Genomic DNA, 24,347 nt, shown 5'->3' with positions numbered 1-24,347 from the left:
ATTAATTTCACTCTTTGGAAAGTGAATAAATGTATAGTTTCTACAGCTGTTCTGAGTGTAATAGTCATAAACTTTTTATGCATTATGCTTGCTATCATGTGATTAACAGCCTACTGTTCTTCAAGATGGCAAAATGAAAGTAGCAAAATATTTAGTATATTTTTGGTGCTCCAAAAGTACAGCTAAGCTGACAATTCCCCAACAGGAATTTTCAATTGCCAGGAGTGAACTTGGCATAAATTATGTACACACCATCTTTTGTTTTGAATATCATCCAAATTCAGCTTGGATGCAGTAAGCTATCCAGTCACTCCAGGTCAATCTCTATGCATATAACCCCTTCAAACAAAGCATCCAATTCTTCCTAAAATTACTTTAAAGTTTTTAACCTCATCTGAGGTTCTACTTCACATTTTTTTTTAAATGAAGAATTCCTACACTGACTTCATTACATATTTTGCTAATTTGAACAAATGACTCTTAGATTCAGGATCTGCAGTTCTATGCCATTTCATGCTTCAGTGAAGTCACTTTAAATTGCATCTTTCAAGATTAAAGTGTCCACATTTTTCTTCCTCATCTTCAAATAAAAATCAGATTTGTGACTGTTCTTCGTACTCTCGTGACTTGAATGTCTATATGCCCTGGTGCCAGGGACATTATACTCAATTTCCCTAAATTACTCAGCAAGGCTATGTGCAAATGTTACAGCAATGTTGAGAGCAGATCGCAACTAAACACAGAATGAAAGAGTTGTTCTCAGAGGTATGCTGAACCATCAACTTTGTCTCTGATTTCCTATTCAATTACACTAACCAACAAAACTCCTGCCGGGTACCGACAGATTTCATCGTCAGGTCTTATCAGTGGTGGTTAATAAGGTAATCAATGCACTGGTATTAATTTTCCAAAATTTGCTAGGTTGTGGATTGGTTCTGTCAGGCTGGAAAGTAACAAACACAATCTGTCTGCCCTGGAAAGAGGCAGAAAACTGGACGCAATGGGTCAATTAGCTTAACATCTATCATGGAGAAGGTGTTAGAATCATTGAGGAGATTATAGTTGGGCAGTTAGAAAGGAAGAGTCAGCATGATCTTGTGAAAGGATAATCTTGAAAACCAATTTATTGTTGATCTTCAAAGTGCTATTGATGAAGGGAAACCCTTAGAGAATCATAGAATTCCTACAGTGCTGAAGTAGACCATCCAGCCCATCAAGTCTGCACCGACAACAATCCCACTGAGGCCCTTTCCCTGTAACCCCACATATTCACCCTGCTAGTCCCCCTGACAAATACGGCAAATCAACCTAACTGGCACATCTTTAAATTGTGGGAGGAAACCACAGCACTCAGAAGAAACCCACACTTACACGGCAGAATGTGCAAACTCCAGAGGCACTGTACTTGGATTTTCAGAAGGCATTTGAGAAGATACAAAATAAAAGCACATGGTGTGGTGGCTAACATAGCCATGGATAGAAGATTGGCTGGCTGACAGGCATAAAACAGAGTACAAATAAATGCATATTTTTCTGATTGGCAGGGTATTGCAAGCGGAGTCCCACAGGGATCTGTGCTGAGGTCTCAATCTTTTACAATTTATTTCAATGATGTAGATGAGGGGAGTGAAGGCATGATGGCTGAATGTGCAAACAATACAAAGATGGGTGGGAAAGTATATTGTAAAAAGATAAGGAGGTTGCAAAAACATGACTGCAGACTTCTGAGGTATTCTGGTGCATGAGTCACAAAAAGGTGCAAGAAGTAATTAAGGCTAATAGAATGCTACCCTTTATTAGATGTTATGCTTCAACAATATATGGAATTGGTGAGACCACCTCTTGAATATGGGTGCTGTCTTGTGCGACTTATTTAAGGAAGGATAGAAATGCTTTGGAGACAGTTCAGAGGGGGAATGAGCCAGTTATCTTATGAAGATAAGTTGGCTTGTTTTCATTAGAATTTAGAAGAGAAAGGGAAGACGATCGAGGTATACAAGATCCTGAACAGTCTGCACAAGGTGGACGTGGAAAAGCATTTTTTTCCTCTTCTGGGCACGTCCAGAGTTATAGGGCTTTTATTTAAAACTAAAGATCAACTTTTTAAGACAAGGATGAGGAAAATTGTTCTCTCCAAGGAATGCTCAGAAACAGACGCAGCTGGATGTCAGGATCCAGAGTGTGGGGAGTGCCTCATATAGGGCTTAGTCTGCATGTTTAAAATAGTTACATTGAAGTTGTGGTTCTTTATGTTTGAACTCTGAGGGCAACAATTGGTGTAAAGCTGGCAGAACCATCCAAAATTAGCAATCTATTGGTTTGTCAGGTGGTGCCCAGTGCTGTGCAATTTCCAGGGAAATCAACATTCCTGGGCAACTGTTGGGTACCTCCCAAATCCAACGCTGGGAATCGAGGAAGTTACAGGCCAATGTCTCCACAGAAAATTAAGTAAATCATTTTAAGTACAAGTACACCTCTAATGTGATAAATGTTAATTATTGCCAGTCAACTTCTCTGGCACTCAAACTACAAGGGTCCAATTCCTTCAAGTTGCCTGCATCACCTGGAACAAACGGGCTATTTCAGCATAGAGACAGTGGTGTTATCCAAATCTTGTCCCCTGAATTTGTGCATTGTAGCGACCCAGATAACAGAGATTGACATTGTGTTTATTTCAGAGAAGCAGTTTTTGTGATTTGGCAGAAATTTCCACACCCATAGATGTTGGGGTTTAAGATCCTGTTGATTTCCAGAATTTTGGCCCCGTTCCACAATGGAGTGTAGCAGATAGAGAAGAATTTGGCATCTGCTTCCAGCTTCTTTCCTACACTATGAAAGCACCTTCAGTATATTAAAGGACATATATCCCCAGGGATTTGTTTAGGTTGAATCCTTTAAGCTTATCTATGACATCACTAAGATGGAGGTCCAAGATATTAATTCTGTTCGGATTATCTCCAGTTATAGTTGTCGTTACCAGTGTGTGCCCTACTGAATAACTTCAGAAAATTATCCAGACTACTTTATTCTCATTTCTGATTCTATTGTCAACCTTCAGGATTCTTACTTCTAACATTTTACTGTATTGAAAAATGTATTAGCGTAGTATTTGCCATCTTTAATTATCCAATTTCCTCTTTATGCAAACGACAGTTTAACTATGTCTGAAAGTTTTGGAAGGCTAGTTTATGTCCAAAATCTTTACAAATGATTAAAACATTGAACAACTGGATATTTCCACTGATCGTTGCATATATTCCTCAGAATATTCTAACATGGCTTTCTGAGGATTCTAACTCGAAGCAAAATTGACAGCAAGGAAACTTGAAAGTACATAAAAATATTTCCTGAACTTGCTAAAATGTAGTATATTAGAAAACAAGTGGCAAGGCAGGATTGAACGTTCTATTTATTCATGAAAACTTGAAATGTGCTTCCTTGTGAAATCTGTGCCAAATCATTGTAATATATTAAGGAAACTGTACTGATACAGGGTTTTTTAAAAAAGCATTCTGGTGCCCATGTGAAATCTTTGCACACTACACTTGGGCTAAAGCATAGTAAGTGCACTTCAGGTCTTTCCAAATCACACAGGAGTCTAGAAAGGGTATCCAATGGTAATGCTAGTGTGATATCACTAGCATTATCACTATCACCCACAATGAGTAAAACTTAACAAAATGAACTATCACACAAAGATGTAAATGAGGTGTGTTGGCTGAAGCAATGTTTTCTTCAGCACGGACACTGTAAACTAAGTGTGCATGGTAACAATTTTGTGACTTGTCTTTGAAATTAAACCCAAATAACAATTTACTTGATACATAATTATCCAAAACATCTTTATAATGGAAGCATTGGGCTATCTCCATTATAAATGTAATATGTTCAGCAGTTCATATTACCATTATTCAATGAATTCATTTGTTTTCTGATTAATAAAGATTTAAACAACTTAGAAGCTGACATCTAATTTAACTTACTGGTTCTGTAATGAATAAACTGCACTAACATGCGTGAGCATTCAAATAACTGGCTGCTAGGCAACCTTTAGTTTGTTTGAAATTCATGTTTACATTCGGACCCGATGACATAAAATACCCAATACAACGCCAATTTTTTTTTAAAAAAAGACTCCATTACACTTGCACAAGGAATGTAGGCAAGTGAATATTTGCTGTACTAACTTGTATTCAAGTACAAACTACAGCTTTCACAACTGCATTAACAAATGGTTGATTTTCAAAAAGAGTATTAGGTGACCCAAATAGGGATCAATTGGTAAGGTATACTATTTGAAGTACAGAACCATTAGCTCAAACAGCCAGCATAGAAGTAATACAAAATGTTATGTACCCCCTCAGGAATACATTAAACATGATTTTTTTTAAAAATATTTATTCACATCCATATCACAATTGTTTTCTGGTTTCTTCAAGTCTCCTATACCATTCTGCAAACAACTGTACCAATTTATCTAACTTAAAGGAAAGTCAAGCACAAAGCCCAGGGATTTCAGTAATCAAAAATACATGGAAGAAACAATCTACTTGCTGCAGCACAAGAGAAGATTGATTCTCAACTTGCTTCAACAGCAGAAAGACATGTCAAAACATGAGGGCATGCCAAAGAGGAAGATTTGGGCAAGTTTTAAAAGTAGAAACAGAGGACGAGACAGGAAGAAAGGACGATTGTAGCTAGGAAATAAAGAAATCAAGCCAAGACAAGGTGAACCACAGTGATTTTAAAGGGAGAATAAGATTTCTTATATAAAGTTATTGGAGCTCAGTAGTGCTAAAAGGTGGCAGGAGGATAGCAATGCATAAGGTATATCGCTTTGAATAGGCTAATAATTGCGAAGGTTGAACATCCCATGTGTCTTCAGGTGGCTGTAAAAGGTAGGTCCTTTGGCTCTGCTTTAAGAGCAAGGGATTTGTCCCAGTGTCAACATTCACCTCCCAGCCCATCTAAACCCAGCATTGCATTGTTGCGTGGGAGACCTCTCTGAGTGTCATAGTTTGCTACGTTACAACGGGGGTCAAACCTCGAAAATATCCGAATCATGGCAAAAACGCTTTGGGGACCATCTGAAGTCATAAATAAGTGCAAGTTCTTTGAGATCTTCACAGTTAGGCAGCTCCCCTCCATTGTTTTAATAGCCTTCATCCAAAATAAAAACTCCACGGAAAAAAAATCTAAATCAAAGAACAAAAACATGCCAACTCTAGAGATATTTTCTTTCACTCTGCCACAGAGTGACAGTTAGCAGAAACTCAGCCAGGAGCAGCAGCAGCAGAAATTGAAGCATCCTACTACAAATTAAAGGAAAACGCTTGACAACAAGTTCAAAACAATTTTCAGAAGTCCACGACGCGTTGACTTGCCAATAAATTCTCTTTCTGGAAGTTAAATTTACGAGAGGCCGCGAAAGTACGAGCTGAGTCACAAAGGAATTGATTTTAAACACACACACACACACACACCACTCGGCAGTAGTTAATGATTGAGGAAAAACACAACCGTACCGCTTGCCGGGAGCCCAGAGCCACTTAACCCGAAGCTGCGTTGTTTTCAAAAAAGTGATCAAAGATATCTTCAAACGACGGGGGGAGGAAACACATCACACAACAAGACCTCCGCTCAGCCACTCGCTACAGCCCAACATGGCGGCAGCACAGATGTCTTTTCCCGGGAGACGGAGCTCCGCCCCCGCCATTCACTCCCTCCCCCCCCCCCGCACCCCCCACCCCAGCCCCGCCCCTCCCCTCCGGCCCCCACCCTCTCCCCGCGCTCTCTCCCTGCCCCACCCCCCCCGCCCAGTCCCCGCCCCCCCCGCAGGGCCGCCTGCCCTCGTGCGGCAGCACGTTTTTGAATGGGGGCGGTGTTCGTGCGCGCGCATACACACACACACACACACGCACAAATGTTGAATCGCGCAGGGCGCATGGTTTTCGCGGCTGTGGCGGCAGCGGCTGGAGGGGGAGGGGGGAAAGAGTAAAGAGTGAGGGCGGGCCCGTTTGAACCGCGCTTTGAGAGGAGACGCACATGCGCCTGACAGACCCAGGCGAGTACAAGCCGCCGCTGTGGAGGGGAGGGACATTGAATGCGTGCGCAATGGCCGTTCCTCCCCCTCCTGCAACCTCCCTCTTGCCCAACCGTCCTTCCTCCGGCTCGCCGTAGCGGAGCGAAGAGGCGGTTTTGATTTTCCTTGCTGGCGGTGGCTGAGGGTGACTCACTGGCTTCACTCCCCTCCCGGAGCTCTCGAAATGGCGGCCGTGTGGAGAGCGCGTATTTTCCTGGACTGCGTCGTTCGCTTCTCCGACCGAGAACTGCAATAATCTCCGATCGATCGTCGTCCTTACCCCTCCCCTGGTTTACGCGCTGGGAATCCCGCAGGCACTTTAAAGCATGGTAAACATTGTCGTAGTGGCGGCGGCGGCGGCGGCTTGCTCTCTTGATGTGCCCTGGCTGACAGACGGCATTGCGGTGTCCTGGTTTGCTGACTGTCAGTGTAGGCAAGGTGATCCTCCTCCCCAACTGTCCAGCGCTGGGCTGTAACAAATAAACAAAAACCACACACACACGGCTTTTTAAATTAAACAACAGGGCTGCTCAATTTCTGCTGCGGGGTTTATTATTTTTAAATGAGGCGATGGAGCATCCAATAAACAGGAGGGATAAGTCTAAACATACACACCCTCAGACCGAATGATCACCTCCTGTGCTGCGCTAAATATTTAATGATTGTTTATTTTTAATGTTGACAAATCCTGTGACTTTCTGTTTCTTTCCCTTAAGCTCTAGTGTGTAATTTGAAAGGGGAAAACAACGTAAAATGGGAAGCAGAGGGCTGTTAGAGCGTCAAGCGAAGTGCATTTGTTGCAGTGCCTGTTGTGATGTTAAACGTGTGCCTGCAAGATTGGCAGATTTCGCCCCAAGTTGTTGCTCGGCGCAGGAGAATGGGGACTTGGAAGCTCCGGCTTTCGTGTGGCCTTTCCCACAACAAGCTTCTACGGAAAGTAGTCGAGGCCAAAACGTTGTGTGATTTCAAAAAGGAATTAGATTTAGTTTCTCGGGTTACGGGGGTATGTGGGGGGGGGAATCAAGATATTGGATTTGATGATCAGCCATGATCGTAATGAATGATGGAGCAGGCTCAAAAGGCCCAAATGGCCATTTTTTTTTCTATATATGCTTGTCATTGAGTTCACTTGTGGGCAGCTCTATTCTGAGGTGCTGCCTGGAGCTAGTTTGCAGTTTACCTATCTACTGTATAAAAGGGAGGAGAAAGCTAGAGAAAATGATGAGGGGTCCTCACGGTGCTAAGGGCTCACGTTTGATTTCAGCCTTGGGTGACTGTGAAGTTTGCACATACCCCCTGTGTTTGAGTGGGTCTTCTCCAGGTACTCTGGTTTCCTCACATAGTCCAAAAGATGTGCAGATTATGTGAACTGACTTTATTGAATTGCCCTTCAGTATCCAAAGATGCATAGATTGATGGATTAGCCATTATATTATTGTATTATGGCTTATGCATGGGAAGCTCTTGCTGAGAGTCGGTGCAGAGCCGATGGGCCAAATGGCCTCCTTCTGCGCTAGGGATTCAGTGATTCCATGGAGTGTTGATGCTTGTCTGTGAAGTTAGCTGTTGCAGATCAAGACTGAGGTGATCCCTGGTGGTGGCATTGGTCAGCAGCTGAATTATTGCTTCCATTGTGAAAGCTGCTTTTTTAAAAAAAAGTTACCTTTTATTTAAAATAAATTAAACCATTTTAAAGTCATCATGTTTTTGCTTTAGAAAAATAGTAAAAATAATATTGCAATAAATAATATGCAGATGCTGGAAATCTGAAATGAAAAGAGAAAATGCTGGAAAACTCTGCACGTCTGGTCGGATAAACAATTAACATTTTAAATCCATATGACTTTTGATTACAAAATGAAGCAGTAGCCTGATGTAATTTCTATGCAATTTTAAAGATTTTCTAAACAATAAAACTAGTTAGAGGGAAAGTATAAGCACCTCCCTTTTGATGAAGCAGTTTACTGTTCATGTTTTTCTAAAGGCCTGGCTTTCTCTGAGGTGATTGTTTTTTTTGGTCATGTGGTATGGCCGCATGTTAGGCACAGAGATTTTATCATGTAATGTACATTGTGTAGTGACTTGCAACATGCCTGAAAGCCTAGTGATGTAGTTGACCACTTTCCAAATTTTGTAAATACTAAATCGTCACCTGAAATCAGCTACCATGACTTCAGCACACCGAAACCAGTAATATTTTTAACAACACTTCACTATAGAGAGCATCTTGCTTCACCTTAAAATAAGATGCACTTAAGATATACTAGACCTTTGATTAACGTTTTGGTAAGTTTGATCCTGCAGTGCTGGTACCTTCTTGCTGCTCCTTGATTCTTTTCCAGAACTAGTGAAACACAAAGGCACTTTCTTGGGAGCAGGACGTAGTTAACGTTTTGAATGAGCTTAAATGACAAAAAAGTTACATTCTTATGCCATCATCGTATGTTTATATGTAGATTGCAAGAGATCAATAATAATCTTGTTCGTCAATAGTGGAATTGCTGTAGTTCTGTCTCAGGAAAAACAGCCGCAAATTATTTAAATCTAGTGCACGTATATAAAATAATCTAAAAAGGCCAATGGACTACTCATTCGCCTTTATTGTAGGGAAATTTTAATTGAAAAGTGAGGGCTCTGCACAAATTAGTTCTTGATCAGACCCAATTTGGAGTACTGCATTTGGATCTGAGCAATGAATCTGAGGAAAGATGTATTGTTTTGGAAAAACCACAAAATAAATTTGGTCCCACTGGTGAAGGAATTTAGAACAAGAGGGCATAATCTTAGTAAAGTTAGGCTATTTAGGAGTGCAATCAGGAAGTAACACATACAAATAATAGAGGATGTCCAGAAGTGGCCCCCGAAAAGGCTATGAATGCTGTGTCAATATTTAGAATTTTCACACTGAGATCAATTATTTTTTGTTTGGTTTGGATATCAAGGGAGAAGGGAAACAAGGGTGAGTAAATAGGGTTATGTAATGGAGTTTCTGATCAGCCATAACATAACTTCTCAAGCCTGTTAGCATTCAAGTTAAATGCTTCACTCCTGTTCTTGTGTAATAACCCTGCTTTTGAAGTGAAACTATCAATTTCCTGAAGAGAGAACTTCGGGTCATCAAAAAAGTAATTTCATCAAAAAGTTCTTGTGCTTTACTTCTCGATTATTTGTGCTCCTTTCAAAAGAAGACACTTTTATTAACTTTTTGTTACTTGATAAAGACGGAAATACGGTGTCTCCTTATAGTTTTAGTAAAGCACACCCTTTTATAGTTTATTACGCAAATCATATGATACTATTGTGCCTCAGTGCTGCAACAGAGGTCAAATTTTATTCTCCACCTAAATTATAAGATGTTCCAGAGCAGAGCAAATGTTACTACAAATAGGATACTATAGTTGGCGTTTGTATTTTGTGATAAATGCAGACCCAATAGGATGTACACAAGGCTCTGAGAACCAAGAATTGTCCGGAAACAAGAATTTGATTAAGCTATTTAAAACCTAACTGTGTCAGTCCAAAAAACAGCTTTTCGAAGATTTGAATTTTCAAGTGACAAAAAATGTTTGCTGTTGTTTATGATCCCTGAATTCAATTTCAATAGTATTTATTTTAACAAAATCTTTTATTCGTTCACTGATGTAGCACTTCAGAGCATTGATGATCAATTATAAAAATGATGAGTTCCATTCCCAGTCTTCACAACCCATCTGGGGAAGTCAGACAGAAAATAATTTGCTGAGTTGTTATATCTTGTCGTCATTTTATCAACTGCTGGTTGCTTAAAATGAGAAAGCTATGGTAATACCACCATCTGTTTTACCATTGTTCAGGTTATAGTTTGAGGCAGTCTAATGCGATGGATGAAAAATAACAAATGTTTTTAAGCCATTCAACAGATTGGGGGAATGGCTTTATTTTGAACAAACTGGATCTTAATAACACTACAATTTTTGTTGTAAATTAATCTTTGTGTCAGCTTTAAAAAGCGTCGTTTTGCACCTATATTCGAGCATTGAGGGATTGTTGGAACATGAAGGGTCACTGCAGTATGCTATTTAAGGTGGAATTTGCATTTATATGATATAATTCATAAAGAATTATTTCACAGACAACTGTAAAGAAATATAAAACCAAATTGTCCACAGCAGATAACACACATTTAAATATAATAATTAATCTTTTTAATATTTTATTTGAGATATAAATAAGGAGACATAGAGAAACCTTCTACTCCTCTTCAAAAAGTGTCATGATACCCTTTACATTACCTGAACAGACATATAGGACTTCATTTTAATGTCACATTAGTGAGACAATACACATGACAATTTTAACTCATGAATACCAGGGACTGATGAAACTTGTTTGTTTGGAGTCTTACCAGAGTTCTGAGTTAAGCCAGTAACAGGTTGAGCACATTACGAAAGTGATATAAGTGGTATGATTAGCTGTTCTGTCCTGCCTTTTCCTGTGGCAATTAAATGAATGTGAAAATTGAAAGAGTATAGGCTCATAGTAAGAGATTAGTCTCAAGCAGTGAGAGATCACTGAACTGAAAGTGACCAACGGGGTTTGGAATTCAGCTTCAGCAGAACTAATTGGGGCAAGTACTTTATTTAATTAATATATGACGATTTGATTCAAGTTGCTTACTTTTCAGGGTTATTTAGTGTATTATCAATGATTTGGATTAAGTAGTTGTATTAGGATGTGATTAGTTGTTGTTTGGATGTATCTGTTGCAATTTGACTATTATAAAAAGTAATGTTAGAAATTTTTTTTTGTATAAAGTACAGGACCATTGAAAATTTGAGTAAACTATTGCAATTGTAAAAGTAGCCCCTTTTTAATAATTATAGGAACAAAAATAATATCAGACATGGATTTCTTTTAAAAGAATGGCAGACTGCCACATGCAGTGCCTGACTTGGATGTGTCTGAAATCTTAGAACTTGACTTCCCTACATCATCCTACAAATGGTCTTGGAGGTTTAGCCGAGCAGGGGAGTGTAGCTATGTCATTTACCCTAGACCGGCAGAGCGGTCCTCTTATAGGGGGTCATCCTCTATGACCGAGCGCTGAGCTTCGGGAGGGACGCACATGGAACTGTGAGGGAAGGGGGACACCCGCCTAGCCTGCCAGCTCAGCCGAATCAATCCTAGCGATCGATGGGTGACAGATGTCGCAGCCAGATTCACTGTGTTCAAATTGTACTGACGGCCCATCACTAATCACAGCCCCAACATTCTTTTGATCTTTCTAATGGCGTAGATCGCTATAAATTTATAAACAACTTGTTTACATCGTTGATCTCAGTAAGCTTTACAAGAAGTTCCAGATGAAAGTGCGTTCCTTATTGCTGTCAATCGCTTTTACAGTATACAAGTTTAAAAGTTTAAATTAGGGACCAATAACATTTTATTTAAAGCAGATAAAAGTTGAGATTCAGGACATCTGCCTTTGGAATAAAGATACAAGATTCCACAGGTTTTGAACAAAAATAACAGTTACATGTTCAGAAACATAAAACAATTTACAAGGTAAAACCTATACTCTTAATGTTCAGGGAACGTATAAAGCACCTGTAAATTAATGGACAAACTGGTCAAACACACCACACTATAGAGTAAGTGATAGATAACAGAGTGATAGATAACAGAGACAAGACAGAATCCATGGGTTTCTCAAGAACCTACCCTGACATCAGTAAATAGAGTTGAACAATCTAATTCAAACTCTTATCTCACAAGGGTTTCCCAGCTTTTACTTTAAAGATCTCTCCCTTGGTATTCTTTCCAAGTGTTGCTGCTGCTGGGGTGGCTTTAACAATAGCAAACCTCATTGGGTTTCAGTTTCACCTTCCAAGATTCCTTCTCCTTCACAAACACACTTTCAGATCTATGGCCATGCCAAGCAGAACATCACTGCTGCAAAGGGGCAAAAGGCCCAATGGCCCTCTTTAATTTGCTCCCTGCAGCTCCTTCTTTAAGTTGGAACCTCTCTCTATGTCACCTGTTGGCTAACAGACTTATCAAAACTGATTGTCTCAAGCAATCTTAAGTGTTAAATCTCCAGACCAATGTAGCAGCCAGGGAGACACGGATCAATGAATTTCACTAGATGTTTTGGAAGCTCTCTCAGACACTTCAGTACAGCCATGACCACAAATTGAGCATGATGTCAACAGAAAGATAAGTCTGGGGCTAAGGTATACTCTTGCCCTAAATGCTTGAGTCTCCTCTGCCCCAGTTTGTGAGCTAATATCTCTTGAGGAGCACGTGCCCTGTTTTAAATCCCTCCCAATTCCAAGATCTAGCATACTGCCTTTCAGCTGGGGCAGACATAGTTGTCAGAAAATTGCAGCTCAGACTCTGGGTTAAGTCAGTGAAAAAAGAAATATGTGCCCGTTTGCCTAGAATATGAGGGAAAATATGATTGACAGAGAAAGGAGGGGATATGTAAAATTGGAGACATCATTAGAAAGATTAAAATATGAGACATGCAGGAAGATAGAGACAAAAATTGGATTGGTTTGGTCAGAGACAGCTAAAGGAAGAAAGGCAGTTTTGTTGTCTGAGTAATTCTTTGGGAGACTACCTAATTTTCAAGGGCACTCTGGAGATAAGCTCTTCAACTTATTTACATTGTTGGTTGCTGTCACATTGACAGTCAATGCACTACCATATAATTTGGAAAATTCTATAAATATGATTGCCTTTAACCAGGTTTATCAGTTTTTAAACATTTCCACCAGCTTGCATATATATGGCCATCAATTTGAAAAGCACATTATAGCTACATATAAACTCTATTAAGATTGATGGCGCGCTCTGTTTTTTGGTCCCAAACCAGTGAATCTGTTTTTGAAATGAGAAACATGCTGAAATAAATGGCTAGTAATTAAGGGCTTGGAATGAAAACAACCTAAACAAATGGCTCAAAGGAGTGGCAGGAAATGAGAATAATGTTATATGATAAGATTGTTTTAGTCAGTCATAATCACGGGGAAACCACACATTCCTTGAGTGTAATTGTTTGAGATAAAAAATTTTTTGTAAGTTCTTCCAAAATTTAATAATACTTATGAAATTCAAATCCTCGCCTTCAAATACGAGAAAGCTTATATCAAAATAAACTATTCTATCAACCTGGAAGAAAACTAATAAAACAAAGTCTTGAAACTAAAATCTTCAAGTATGTTGTCCTGGCATTTTAATATTTCCTAAGCTAGGTTGCAAAGATGCCAGGTTAGTGTAGTATAATGATCTGGCATGTACAGAATGGGGCTGAGTTTAGTACCACCCACACAATGAGGTATGAGAGTACCTGACCCACACTTGGCGACTTAAGCATGGAGACAGTTCCAATCTTTTCAAAGTTTATTTATTAGTGTCACAAGTAGGCTTACATAAACACTGCAATGAAGTTACTATGAAAATCCCCTAATTGCCACACTCCAGGCCTGTTCAGGTACACTGAGGGAGAATTTATCATGGACAGTGCACCTAACCAGCACGTCCTTTTGGACTGTGGGAGGAAACCAGAGCACCTGGGGGAAACCCAAGCAGACATGGGGAGAACGTGCAGACTCTGCACAGACAGTGCCCAAGGCCAGAATTGAACCCAGGTCACTGATGCTGTGAGGCAGCATTGCTAATCACTGTTCCACCATGCCGCCCATCATTGTACCCTTTACTATATTTTTGTAAATCGCATTAGTTGTTAGTTGCCTACTTCAGACTGCAAAGATTTCATTAAAACCTACCAAGATGTAACCAACAACCCACAACAGGTCAGATATGGGAAGGGTTCTCATCTTCACTGAAGAATTTGGGATGAAAGTCAAAGTGATCCTTAGAGGATATGGTTTTTGATTAGGCCCTGGAAAATAATCAAACACTTTTTCTGTCCAGTGCATTTAAAAAAAACTCCAAACTTGCACGCATGTAGGTGTAATATGGGGAGCAGCTCTTCACTTCAGTCATCAACTTATTAAGATTTGTAATGCAGACCAAACCTCAACATAAGACAAAACTCAGTCTTATTTCTTTGTTTACCTTTCAGTACTCGGTGTTATCATTAAATTCCTATTTAAATCAGGATCTTCCAAAATGTTATTAATCCTTAAACCAAATGTTGCGTTTGTTGGCAATTTAAAAAAAAAACAATTCTCAGCAGGTCCCGCAGCAACACTGGAATAAATTTCAAACAAGTACACCCAAGAAATGTAGTGGTATCCCTGCAAATACTTCCAGCATTTTTTGTTATTTATTCAGTAATCCTCCAACACCATGAACCCTGGTTATTTTTAGGTTACTCTTTGGAAAAAAAGGTGGAGCTTTCTTATCATTTGAAATATGTTATAGTTTATAAATATTTTCTTACTCCCGTATCATTCCTATTCAAATTTCACACTGTTTGTTAGTCCTTCTCTTCAGTTGGAATTAAATTTGGTTCACAATTATTTGTGAATTGCAGTTGCATGAAGTCAAATTGTGTTTCGTTTTAACCATGTTTCAGTTTTCATGCAAATATATTAAAATAACCATAACTGCTTATAATAGTGGCTTTATTGGTTGTTTTCATCTTAATTCCTTTTTGTTGGTACACCAGAGTACATGAACTAGTGCGGGCTCACAAAAAAGAGGCCCTGGAGTCCTCTATTGCTATCAGTACTAGGTAGTGATGCGTCGTAAATCTTTAGCCTGAAAATTGATTAGTTTGCATCTATAAGGGGTAGTTGTGGGCACCCCATGAATGTCAAACCGAGTTACCTTGCATAGGTGCAGCTCTCCAACTGGCAAACATTGACAGAAGCATTTTAGACATAGAAAATTGCTATCATTTATGTAAGTCCAATCATTTTCTTGTAACATTTGCACATTTTAATGATCTTTACATAAACCATATTTTCAATAAATAAATGCTCATCTTTGTAGTGATATAAAGATAGCCAGAATCATTTTTAAAATAATTTGAGTTGATACAGTTAATTCCCTCTTTTCCTTTTTATTAGTTTATTTTTGAGTGCATGTTTTTGTTTGTTGCCCAACATTATTACTGAATCTCATTTGATACATATTTTTACAATTATATCCTTTTATAATTTAGGTTTGTCAGTATTATATGAAGATAAATTTTGACCCAAACGTGGCAAGTAAAATTAGGATAAGTTGCACTGAATTTGGACAAGTGCATACTCAATGTACTATTTTTGTAGCAGATCTCTTAAGTTGCAAAGCAGTTAATGAAAAAATCTGATCTATCTCTCTTACCTTTCTCTATCTGTTTCTTTGTATCCTCTCATTTTGTCTTTTTCTTTCCTTTGGGCATGGGGGAAGGGGGTGTAGGTGATCCACGTGGGTGCAATGGGTAGTGTGGTAGGAAAGTGAATGAGGCGCTATGAGTTCCTATAAGTAGCCTTTTCCGGTGAGGAAAATATGGTTCTTGGAGGCTGTCTTGTCTCATTCTCCCAATCCCTTCAGTACTTTAACATCCTCATTGCTTCACATTCTCTCCATCCTACTGCCTACCATGTTCTTGGTTCCACCGATAGCCCAATGTCTTCTCCATTGTAGTACTTGTTCTATCTCTTATTCGTGTCACCCACAATCTTTTCCCCCCCCCTCCCCCCACCCACACATCCAACTCATTTTTTTTACAAGAAAACTTTGTTAACTTTCGAAATTCAACTTAAAAAAGGCACTTCTTTTGCATAGCATTATGGACTTGGAAGTGGTGTAGGTGGTACAATTTCTTCATAGCTTGGAAATGTCATAAACAGGGAGGAGATGGCAGCAGATCTCAGAAGAACAAAGGCAAACATGTAAAATAGACAGACATGTGGCAGAAGAAATTGAGAAGTAATGCATTTGGAGGAAGAATTAGAGGCAATATGAACAAAACAAGTGAAAGAAACAATCAGTTAGTTGCATACCTCTACTGTGTTAGCTCAATGTTATTAAAACAATGCACCTCTCCCTTGAGGCTTTTCCTTGCCTGGTTGATGGTCTTTAACTACAAAAAGAAAAATCATATACTATTCTATCCTGTTGAAAGGCTTCAGACCCCTCTACCTCCAGCAATCTGCTCGAAAACCTCTGCTCACGTTTTGACAACTGACAAATTCCAGCAGTTGAAACAATCCACAATATTCTAAAATAATCAACAATATTTTGCATAGAACAACCCACAACATTCTTTCAAAAAATATCAGTTCACCCTATGTTTCAGAAAACTTTACTTCTAAAATTCAACTTTTTATGTTTTTATCAAAGAAATTTTGGATTTGAAATGTGGTATTGCAATAGTCTATTTTTCAAGTTTAATTTTTTTTCAAAATGTTTACCTAAGACGTACAATTGTGTTTCTGACATGTAGCTGCTCTTTTAGATTTCAGTAAGAAGCCTCACAACACCAAATTTCAGGCTGATAGCGAGGGTTCCGTTAGCCAGAATTTCCTCTATCATTTTTAGAACAATAGGAGATATGATCTTAAAGCAATGCATCAAAGGAGGGAGAAGAAAGAAGCTGTTTTTTGTACTCCTAGTCAGTTCCTAACTGGGAGGAAATCAGGGCCACGACCTGCTTCCCTGTCCAAGAACAGAATAAACAACGGCAGCTAGCAAAGTTTTAAAAACAAGATACCTAAATGTAGGGCTTAGAACAAGAGCTAAAATGTAAGAGAAAAATATTGTGACTGAATGGTCTCCTTCTGTGCTGTGACCATTGATGTGAGCAACATATACACACTCCTAAATGTAAGATCTTCATCACTAATGGAAGTGATTTGCTTTATGAAACTCAAGCAAATATTTATAACGTCTAGGAATTTGGTAGATGCTATTAACACTTTCAAATAACACCTTGATGAATTCAAAATTACTGTGGAAACTATATTTCAGTGGCCAAATAGCCAGTCTTTAGAACAGGCTCATGATGGAAACAGTTAATAGTGACTTATTCAAATGCAATTTAGATGATTTAAGGACATTTTTAGTACAGAAGTGAGAGATGATCTTGCCTTGAAAGACAAAAGATGTGGAGTCAGTTTGGGTAGAGATAAGAACTAGTAAAGGTAAGAGATCATTTCTGTGAGATTTAATTCGTAGAATATATTTGAGACAGTTCTTACATCTGTACGTTCTAGAGCCAACTAGGCAGCAGGCTATTCCGGACCTGGTAGTGAGCAGTGAAACAGGATTAATCAGTCTCATGGTAAAAGAGTGTCTAGGCAATAATCATGACACGATAGAATTTCATGCTCAGTTTGAAAGGGAGAAGTAGGGGTCTGAGACTAATGTTTTAAATCTGCGTAAAAGATAATTGAAAGGGCATGAAAGCAAATCTAGTTGACGTAATGGGGGAACTTGGTTAAAATCTAAGGTAGTAAAGATGGACTAGCAGACTTAAGAAGAAATATGTTCACTCTTGGAAAAGATTTATCCCAGTGAGAAAGAAAGACTGTTTTTGAGAAAGATGTATCATCCGTGGTAAATAAGCAAGTTAAGGATAGGATCAAATTGAAGGGAAACACTACAAATCTGCAACGATGGATAATGGTACAAATTTTAAGAATCAGCAAAGAAAGACTTTTTTAAAAAAAGGAGAAAGAAGAGTATGATGGAAAGCCAGCTGGTAATGTCAAAGCAGATAGTAAGAAATAGGGAAAGAGTAACTAAAGCTAATGTTGGTCCTGTAAAGAATGAATCTGGGGAATTGATGATGCAAAGCAAGGAAGTGGCTGAGGTGTTAAACATATATTTTTTTCTATCTTCAAAAGTCTTGGGAAAACTTCCCAAAGAACAGAGGTGAAACATTGCTTCTATTCTCTGTTCACAGATGCTGTCAGACTGCTGAGATTTTCCAGAATTTTCTGTTTTTTGTTTCACTGATCTTAATCATGGGATGAGGGGCTCTTCTAATGAACAAAGCTTGAACAGGTTGGGCCTATACCCATTAGAGTTCAAAAGAATGAGAAATGATCTTGTTGAAATATATAAGTACCTGAGGGGACTTGATAGGGTAGATAAAGGGAGGATGCTTCTACTTATGAGAGAGACCAAAACTAGAGTACACAGTTTAAGAATAAGCGATTGATTTAGATCGGAGTTGAGGAGGAACTTCTTCACTCAAAGGGTGGTAAATCTCTGGAATTCTCTGCCCATTCAAGTGGTGGAGGCTACCTCGCTAAATATATTTAAGTCACGGGTAGATAGGTTTTTGATAGACAAGGATTATGGGGAGAGAGCTGGAAAGTGGAACTGATCCACTTCAGATCAGCCATGATCTTAGTGAATGGCAGGGCAGGCTCGAAGGGCTAGATGGCCTACTCCGGCTCCTATTTCTTATGTTCTTATGATTGTTTAACACAGATGGGGAGAATATTTTTCTCTCACAGGGTCACTAATATGTAGAATTCTCTTCCTAAAAAGCAATGGAGCAGTGAAGTTATTCAAAGCAAAATTAAACAGATTTTTAATAAACAAAGGAGTCAAGGATTATGGAAGTCAGGTGGCAAAGTGTAGTTGAAAGCACAACAAGATCAGCCGTGACCTTATCGAATGGTGGAGCAGAAGGAGTGAAAGGCCCATTCTGAAGTCCTGTGTTCCTTGTTTGGATGAAACGGATGACCTTGAACAGATGGTTTCCAAAGCTCCACACTGGGGCTTTCCTTGCCATAGCATCATCATTGTTGTATCGTGTGACAACCACCTTGAGAGAAGGCGGATCCAAAGGATTTTAGTCTTTTTTATTTAGTAACTCCTATTAATTTTCTGACTTCTCTCAATGAGCAAATTTAGCCTTGTGATTGTGAAAAACATTTTTGTATAATTTTATTACTTTAGACAATAGATTCACTCAAAGGGTGGTGAATCTCTGGAATTCTCTGCCCGTTGAAGTGGTGGAGGCTGCCTCGCTAAATATTTTTAAGAAGCGGGTTGATGGGTTCTTGATAAGAGAGGGGATTAAGGGTTATGGGGAGAGGGCGGGAAAGTGGAACTGAGCCACGACAGATCAGCCATGATCTTATTGAATGGCGGGGCAGGCTCGAAGGGCTAGATGGCCTACTCCTGCTCCTATTTCTTATGTTTTTATGTTCTTAAATTTTAATTACAAAGGAAAAACCACATGAAAAAAATCATCAAATATTGCACCGGTTTGAAGAGGTTGTGGGAGGGACAATCATCGGGCGTTACATTGCGATGAGGCAATTGACAGAAGAATTTAGAATTTAAAAAATGATGTTAAATCTTTAAGAAACAAGACAACAGGAAGTAAGACCAGACGTGCATGGAATGGCATGCTTTTTTTTATTAGATATATATGGACATTAAGAAAAGCATGGGTAAATTTCTTGTGGCATTGGGTACAATAAGTAGCCAAATATGCTACTTTTAAGGAATTAGTATTATTACCATTGGATATTATTACTTTGCCATTACAATGAAGTTGTACACTTTGTTCATCAACTTCACTGAACTTGCTGCTAAATAAGTGAGATCAATCATTGTTTACTTGATTTTTGGAGAAGAAGGCTTGCAAGTTGAAAGTTAATTCAAATAATGTTCCACATTTCTAGAAACCAGGGTGAAATATATTTTGATTATGAACATTAACCAGAGACTACACATACTTCAGTAAACATTAAACCAAGTGAACAATGACAGAAATTTATTTCTTATATCTATTACATCAGAGCTTTCCTTAGAAACACCATTTAGACCCACTTCATTACTGGATTTTGTGAATCAAACTTGTGAAATTGCCCAATATGAAACAAATTTTCTGATGGTGCAGCATATTTGAATGACATTTTTAAGGATGCTGAATGTTTAGGTTAATTAGTCAGATGCATGGAAAATCTATTTGTTTATAAAATTAAGTTTGCTCAAATTGTTTAATGTTTAAAGTTAACAAAGTTATCAGTTTTTGTAGGTGGAAGGTGTACAATTACTGTATGTTAATCTGGGTTCATTGTTGCCCATCTGTAAGTTACTCAAATTGTTGTGATTTTTTTCAAAGTTAAGAAACGTGTAGGGAAGCTGACAATCCCTTTTTTTGTAGCAATGGATGTATGTTGTAAAAACATAATGCTATCCGAGTGTTGCCAGTAAACTCATTGACAAGAAAATTGTGCTAAGAAAGTAACTACGGCAGCAATATGTAGGAAGGTGTCTTCAGTAATGGCAACCAGTCTGAAATATCAAATATGAAGAAACAAATGGAGATGGTTAGGTTGAGATAACCTATCCCATTATTGAAGAGAAAGATTTTGAAAGCATAAGAGTGTGCTGACAAAGTTGAGGGAACTGGGAAAGGAGTCCAAGTGCTGGAACATTGGGACTGAAAGTAGAGAAGAGAGATCAAGGGACGAAGATCGGCAAAAGTAGTCAGCAGATGTGAAGCTGGAAGAAATCAGTCTTGGTGAAGGAAAATGAGAGCTGACAGTAAAGAGGTATGCCAAGGCTCTATATTTTTGCTTAGCCTAAGATAACACTAGGGTCTGCGGGATGGAGTCATCCAACTAGCTGCTGGCAGGATCCAAAATAAAGGGGACTTTGGCTTATCCAGGCCTTAATGGCAAACTGACAATTGGAATGGGTACTCTTTCAGTTGATGAAGGAAGCAAAGAGATCAAATTGGGTGTCATCAGCTTACATGTGGAAATTGATCCTGCAGGATAGCTTTGCACACTATTTCAATGTCCTTAAGTTAAAGGATTGGTCTTACAGAAACCTTGTAAAGAAGACCTGAGCCATTTGCTCATCTTGCAAGATTGAAGCAAAAATAATGTGCACCAAAGATATCCTGAAGAGCAGTGACTATCCTGATCAGGTCATATTCTTTCAGTTTTCGTAATAGGCAGAATAGAAACTGTACTCAGCCAAACTGTGTTTGCAAAACCCAAACAAAATGTCTACTGTTACCTGTTATTCAGCAATTGGACAGTACTCAGGGATCAGTGCTGGGTCCACTATTATTTATCATTTATATTAATGAATTGGATAAGAATATAGGAAGCATGGTTAGTAAGTTTGCAGATGACAGCAAGATTGGCAGCATAGTGGACAGTGAAGAAAGTTACCTCAGACTGCAACGGGATCTTGATGAATTGGGCCAATGGTAGAAGGAGCTTAATTTAGATAAATGCGAGGTGATGCATTTTGGTAGATTGAATCAGGGCAGGACTTACTCAGGTAATGGTATGGCTTTGGGGAGAGTAAGAAGTCTGACAACACCAGGTTTAAGTCCAACCAATTTATTTGATAGCTAAAAGATATTGACTATCTAGCTGATCTGTGCCCCTCATTATTTTGTAGACCTCTATAAGATCACCCCTCAGCCTTCTACGCTCCAGAGAAAAAAGTCCCAGTCTATCTAGCCTCTCCTTGTAACTCAAACCATCAAGTCCTGGTAGCATCATAGTAAATCTTTTCTGCAGTCTTTCAAGTTTAATAATATCCTTTCTATTATAGAATGACCAGAACTGCACACAGTATTCCATGTCTGCCCTTACTAATGTCTTGTACAACATCAACAAGACATCCCAACCCCTGTATTCAGTGTTCTGAATAATGAAACCAAGCATGCTGAATGCCTTCTTCACCACTCTGTCCATCTGTGACTCCAAGTTCAAGGGGCTATGAACATGTACCCCGAGATCTCTTTGCTCTGTAACTCTCCCCAAAGTAGTCATGATGTGGAGATGCCAGTGTTGGACTGGGGTAAGCACAGTAAGAAGTCTGACAACACCAGGTTTAAGTCCAACCGATTTATTTGATAGCTATTTTTGAATTACCCAGGAGCTTGAGGGGACTATAGTTTCCTCTTGCTCTCTCCACAGCCAAACTGAGTTGACTTACTAACCAGTCTGCATCCTTTTCTCCTGTAGTATAAATAGTTGTGATCGTTTGAAATTTGTCCGGATGAGAGTGCAAGACGAAATGCTTCAGCAACATTCTTGTCTTTTCAACAATGTTCAAGTTCTGTACTGCCAAGCAACTGTTTATCATATGATTATTCCATCTTCATCTACAAGTCAGGAACCTGCTGTACAGTTCAGTATTAGGTAGCACATGTACAAGAACTAACAAATATAGCTGTGTCTATATATCATTAATAAGTACATAATGAAACAAAATTCATTTCTACACTTATAAACCACAGAACTCAAAAACAAGGTAAACATTTCACCATAAATAATATTTCATAATTATCTGTTCAATTAACTCTAATTGAATTAACATATTTCACACCCTTACAATGTTTCAGTTTCTATTCTCTTGAACCTGAAAGCTGCAGAGCATTTTACTTCCTTCGGGCATTTTAGAACCAATAAAGATTCAACTGCCTGATTTACTTCATTTTTTTTTCTTATTGTTTTCAACTTTAGTGATACCTTGAATTGTGAACTTTAGTACTTCTGAAGCGCCAGATTTACATTGATGGTTTGAGTGAGAGGAGATGCTAGATAGATTAGGACTTTTTTCTCTGGAGCGTAGAAGGCTCAGGGGGTGATCTTATAGAGACTTGTAAAATGAGGGGCATAGATCAGCTACGTGGTCAATATCCTTTCCCAAGGGTAAGGGAGTCTAAAAGTAGAGGGCATACGTTTAAGGGGAGAGATTCAAAGGTATCCAGAGGGGCAATTTTTTTCACGTAGAGGGTGGCAAGTGTCTGGAACAAGTGGCTAGAGGTAGTAGTAGAAGTGGGTACAATTTTGTCTTAAAAAAAACATTTAGACAGTTACAGAGGAAAGGTAGATATTAGAGGGAAATGGGCTAAATGCGGGCATTTGGGACTAGGTCAGCGGTTTCAAAAAAAAGGGCGGCATGGACAAATTGGGCCAAAGGGCCTGTTTCCATGCTGAAAACCTCTGTGATTCTACTGTGGAATAATCTTGAGCGCATTGATAGCGACATATGACCAATTTAATATAATCAGTTGAGCTCGTAATGTGGCTAATACACACTTGCTAGAAGCATCAAAAAAAGGAATATGTTCAATCCTTGCACAATAACCCAGGAGCTTGGGGAAACTGTAGTTTCCTCTTGCTCTCTCCACAGCCAAACTGTGTAGACTTGCTAACCAATCTGCATCCTTTTCTCCTGTAGTAAAATAGTTGTGATCATTTGAAATTTGTCCTGATGAGAGTGCAAGATGAAATGCTTCAGCAACATTCTTGTCTTTTCAACAATGTTCAAGTTCTGTACTGCCAAGTAACTGTTTATCATATGATTATTCCATCTTCATCTACGAGTCAGGAACCATTAGATAATTCACTGAGGGTGGTGAGTGAGTGGAATCGGCTGCTGTCGGTAGTGGTAGAGGCGAACTCACTGGGGTCTTTTAAAAGACTTCTGGATGAGTATATGGGATCTAATGGGATTGGGAGTTACAGATAATTCTATGGGGTGGCAGGTCTGTCATATGAGTCAGTTAAGATTGGAGTTTAGAAGAGTGAGGGTGGAATCTAATAGAATCTTATAAAATTCTAACAGGATGAGAGAGGATAGATTCAGAAAGAATGTTTCCGATGTGGGGGAATCCAGAACCAGGGGTCGTAGTTTGAGGAGAAGGTGTAAACCTTTCAGACTAAGGTGAGGAGAAATTTCTTTACCCAGAGAGTGGTGAATCTGTAGAATTCGCTACCATAGAAAGTAGTTAAGATGTGATCGGCGCAACTTGTGGGCCGAAGGGCCTATGTAGTGTTCTATGTTCTAATTCAGTGATTTATATCCTGGAACACTATTTTACTGATTTGACTTTTTTCGTTATTAAGTGAGTATCAACAAGGGGATAAAAACAATCCCTGCTGTACAGTTCAGTATTAGTATAGGTAGGACATGTACGAGAACTAACAAATATAGCTGTGTCTATATATCATCAGTAAGTACATACTGAAATAAAATTCATTTCTAAACTTATAAACCACAGAACTCAAAAACAAGGTAAATGTTTCACCATAAATGATATTTCATAAGTATCTGTTCAATTAACTCTAATTGAGTTAACATATTTCATACCCCTACAGTGTTTCAGTTTCTATTCCCTTTAACCTGAAAGCTGCAGAGCATTTTACTTCCTTCGGGCATTTTAGAACGAGTAATGATTCGATTGGCGGATTTACTTCAATTTTTTTCTTATTGTTTTCAACTTTAGTGATACCTTGAATTGTGAACTTTAGAATCATAGAACCCTACAATGCAGAAAGAGGCCCTTCGGCCCATTGAGTCTGCACCGACCACAATCCCATCC

The 24,347-nt window shown here is 38.8% G+C and overlaps 2 protein-coding genes across 3 annotated transcripts in view; one reads left to right on the top strand and one right to left on the bottom strand.

Annotated features, from left to right (window-relative positions):
* The window catches only part of mak (male germ cell-associated kinase), a 77,827-nt gene extending 72,132 nt beyond the window's left edge, over positions 1-5,695 (bottom strand). For both annotated transcript variants that reach the window (XR_013886986.1, XM_080192031.1), the window contains exon 1: positions 5,526-5,695. The gene's annotated coding sequence lies outside the window, so the exon portion shown is untranslated. The remainder of the gene's footprint in view (positions 1-5,525) is intronic.
* Positions 5,696-6,147: 452 nt separating this feature from the next.
* Positions 6,148-24,347, top strand: part of fbxo9 (F-box protein 9) — a 101,204-nt gene continuing 83,004 nt past the window's right edge. The window contains exon 1 of the mRNA XM_080192029.1: positions 6,148-6,411. Within this exon, the coding sequence (XP_080048155.1) occupies positions 6,409-6,411 (3 nt within the window). The 5' untranslated portion in view covers positions 6,148-6,408. The remainder of the gene's footprint in view (positions 6,412-24,347) is intronic.

This window comes from Carcharhinus amblyrhynchos, chromosome 7, assembly GCF_965287045.1.
Source record: "Carcharhinus amblyrhynchos chromosome 7, sCarAmb.v2.hapA, whole genome shotgun sequence".
NCBI classification, from domain to species: Eukaryota; Metazoa; Chordata; class Chondrichthyes; order Carcharhiniformes; family Carcharhinidae; genus Carcharhinus; species Carcharhinus amblyrhynchos.
The sequence above is the reverse complement of the archived record's forward strand: the minus strand, read 5'-3'. Positions and strand labels throughout refer to the sequence as shown.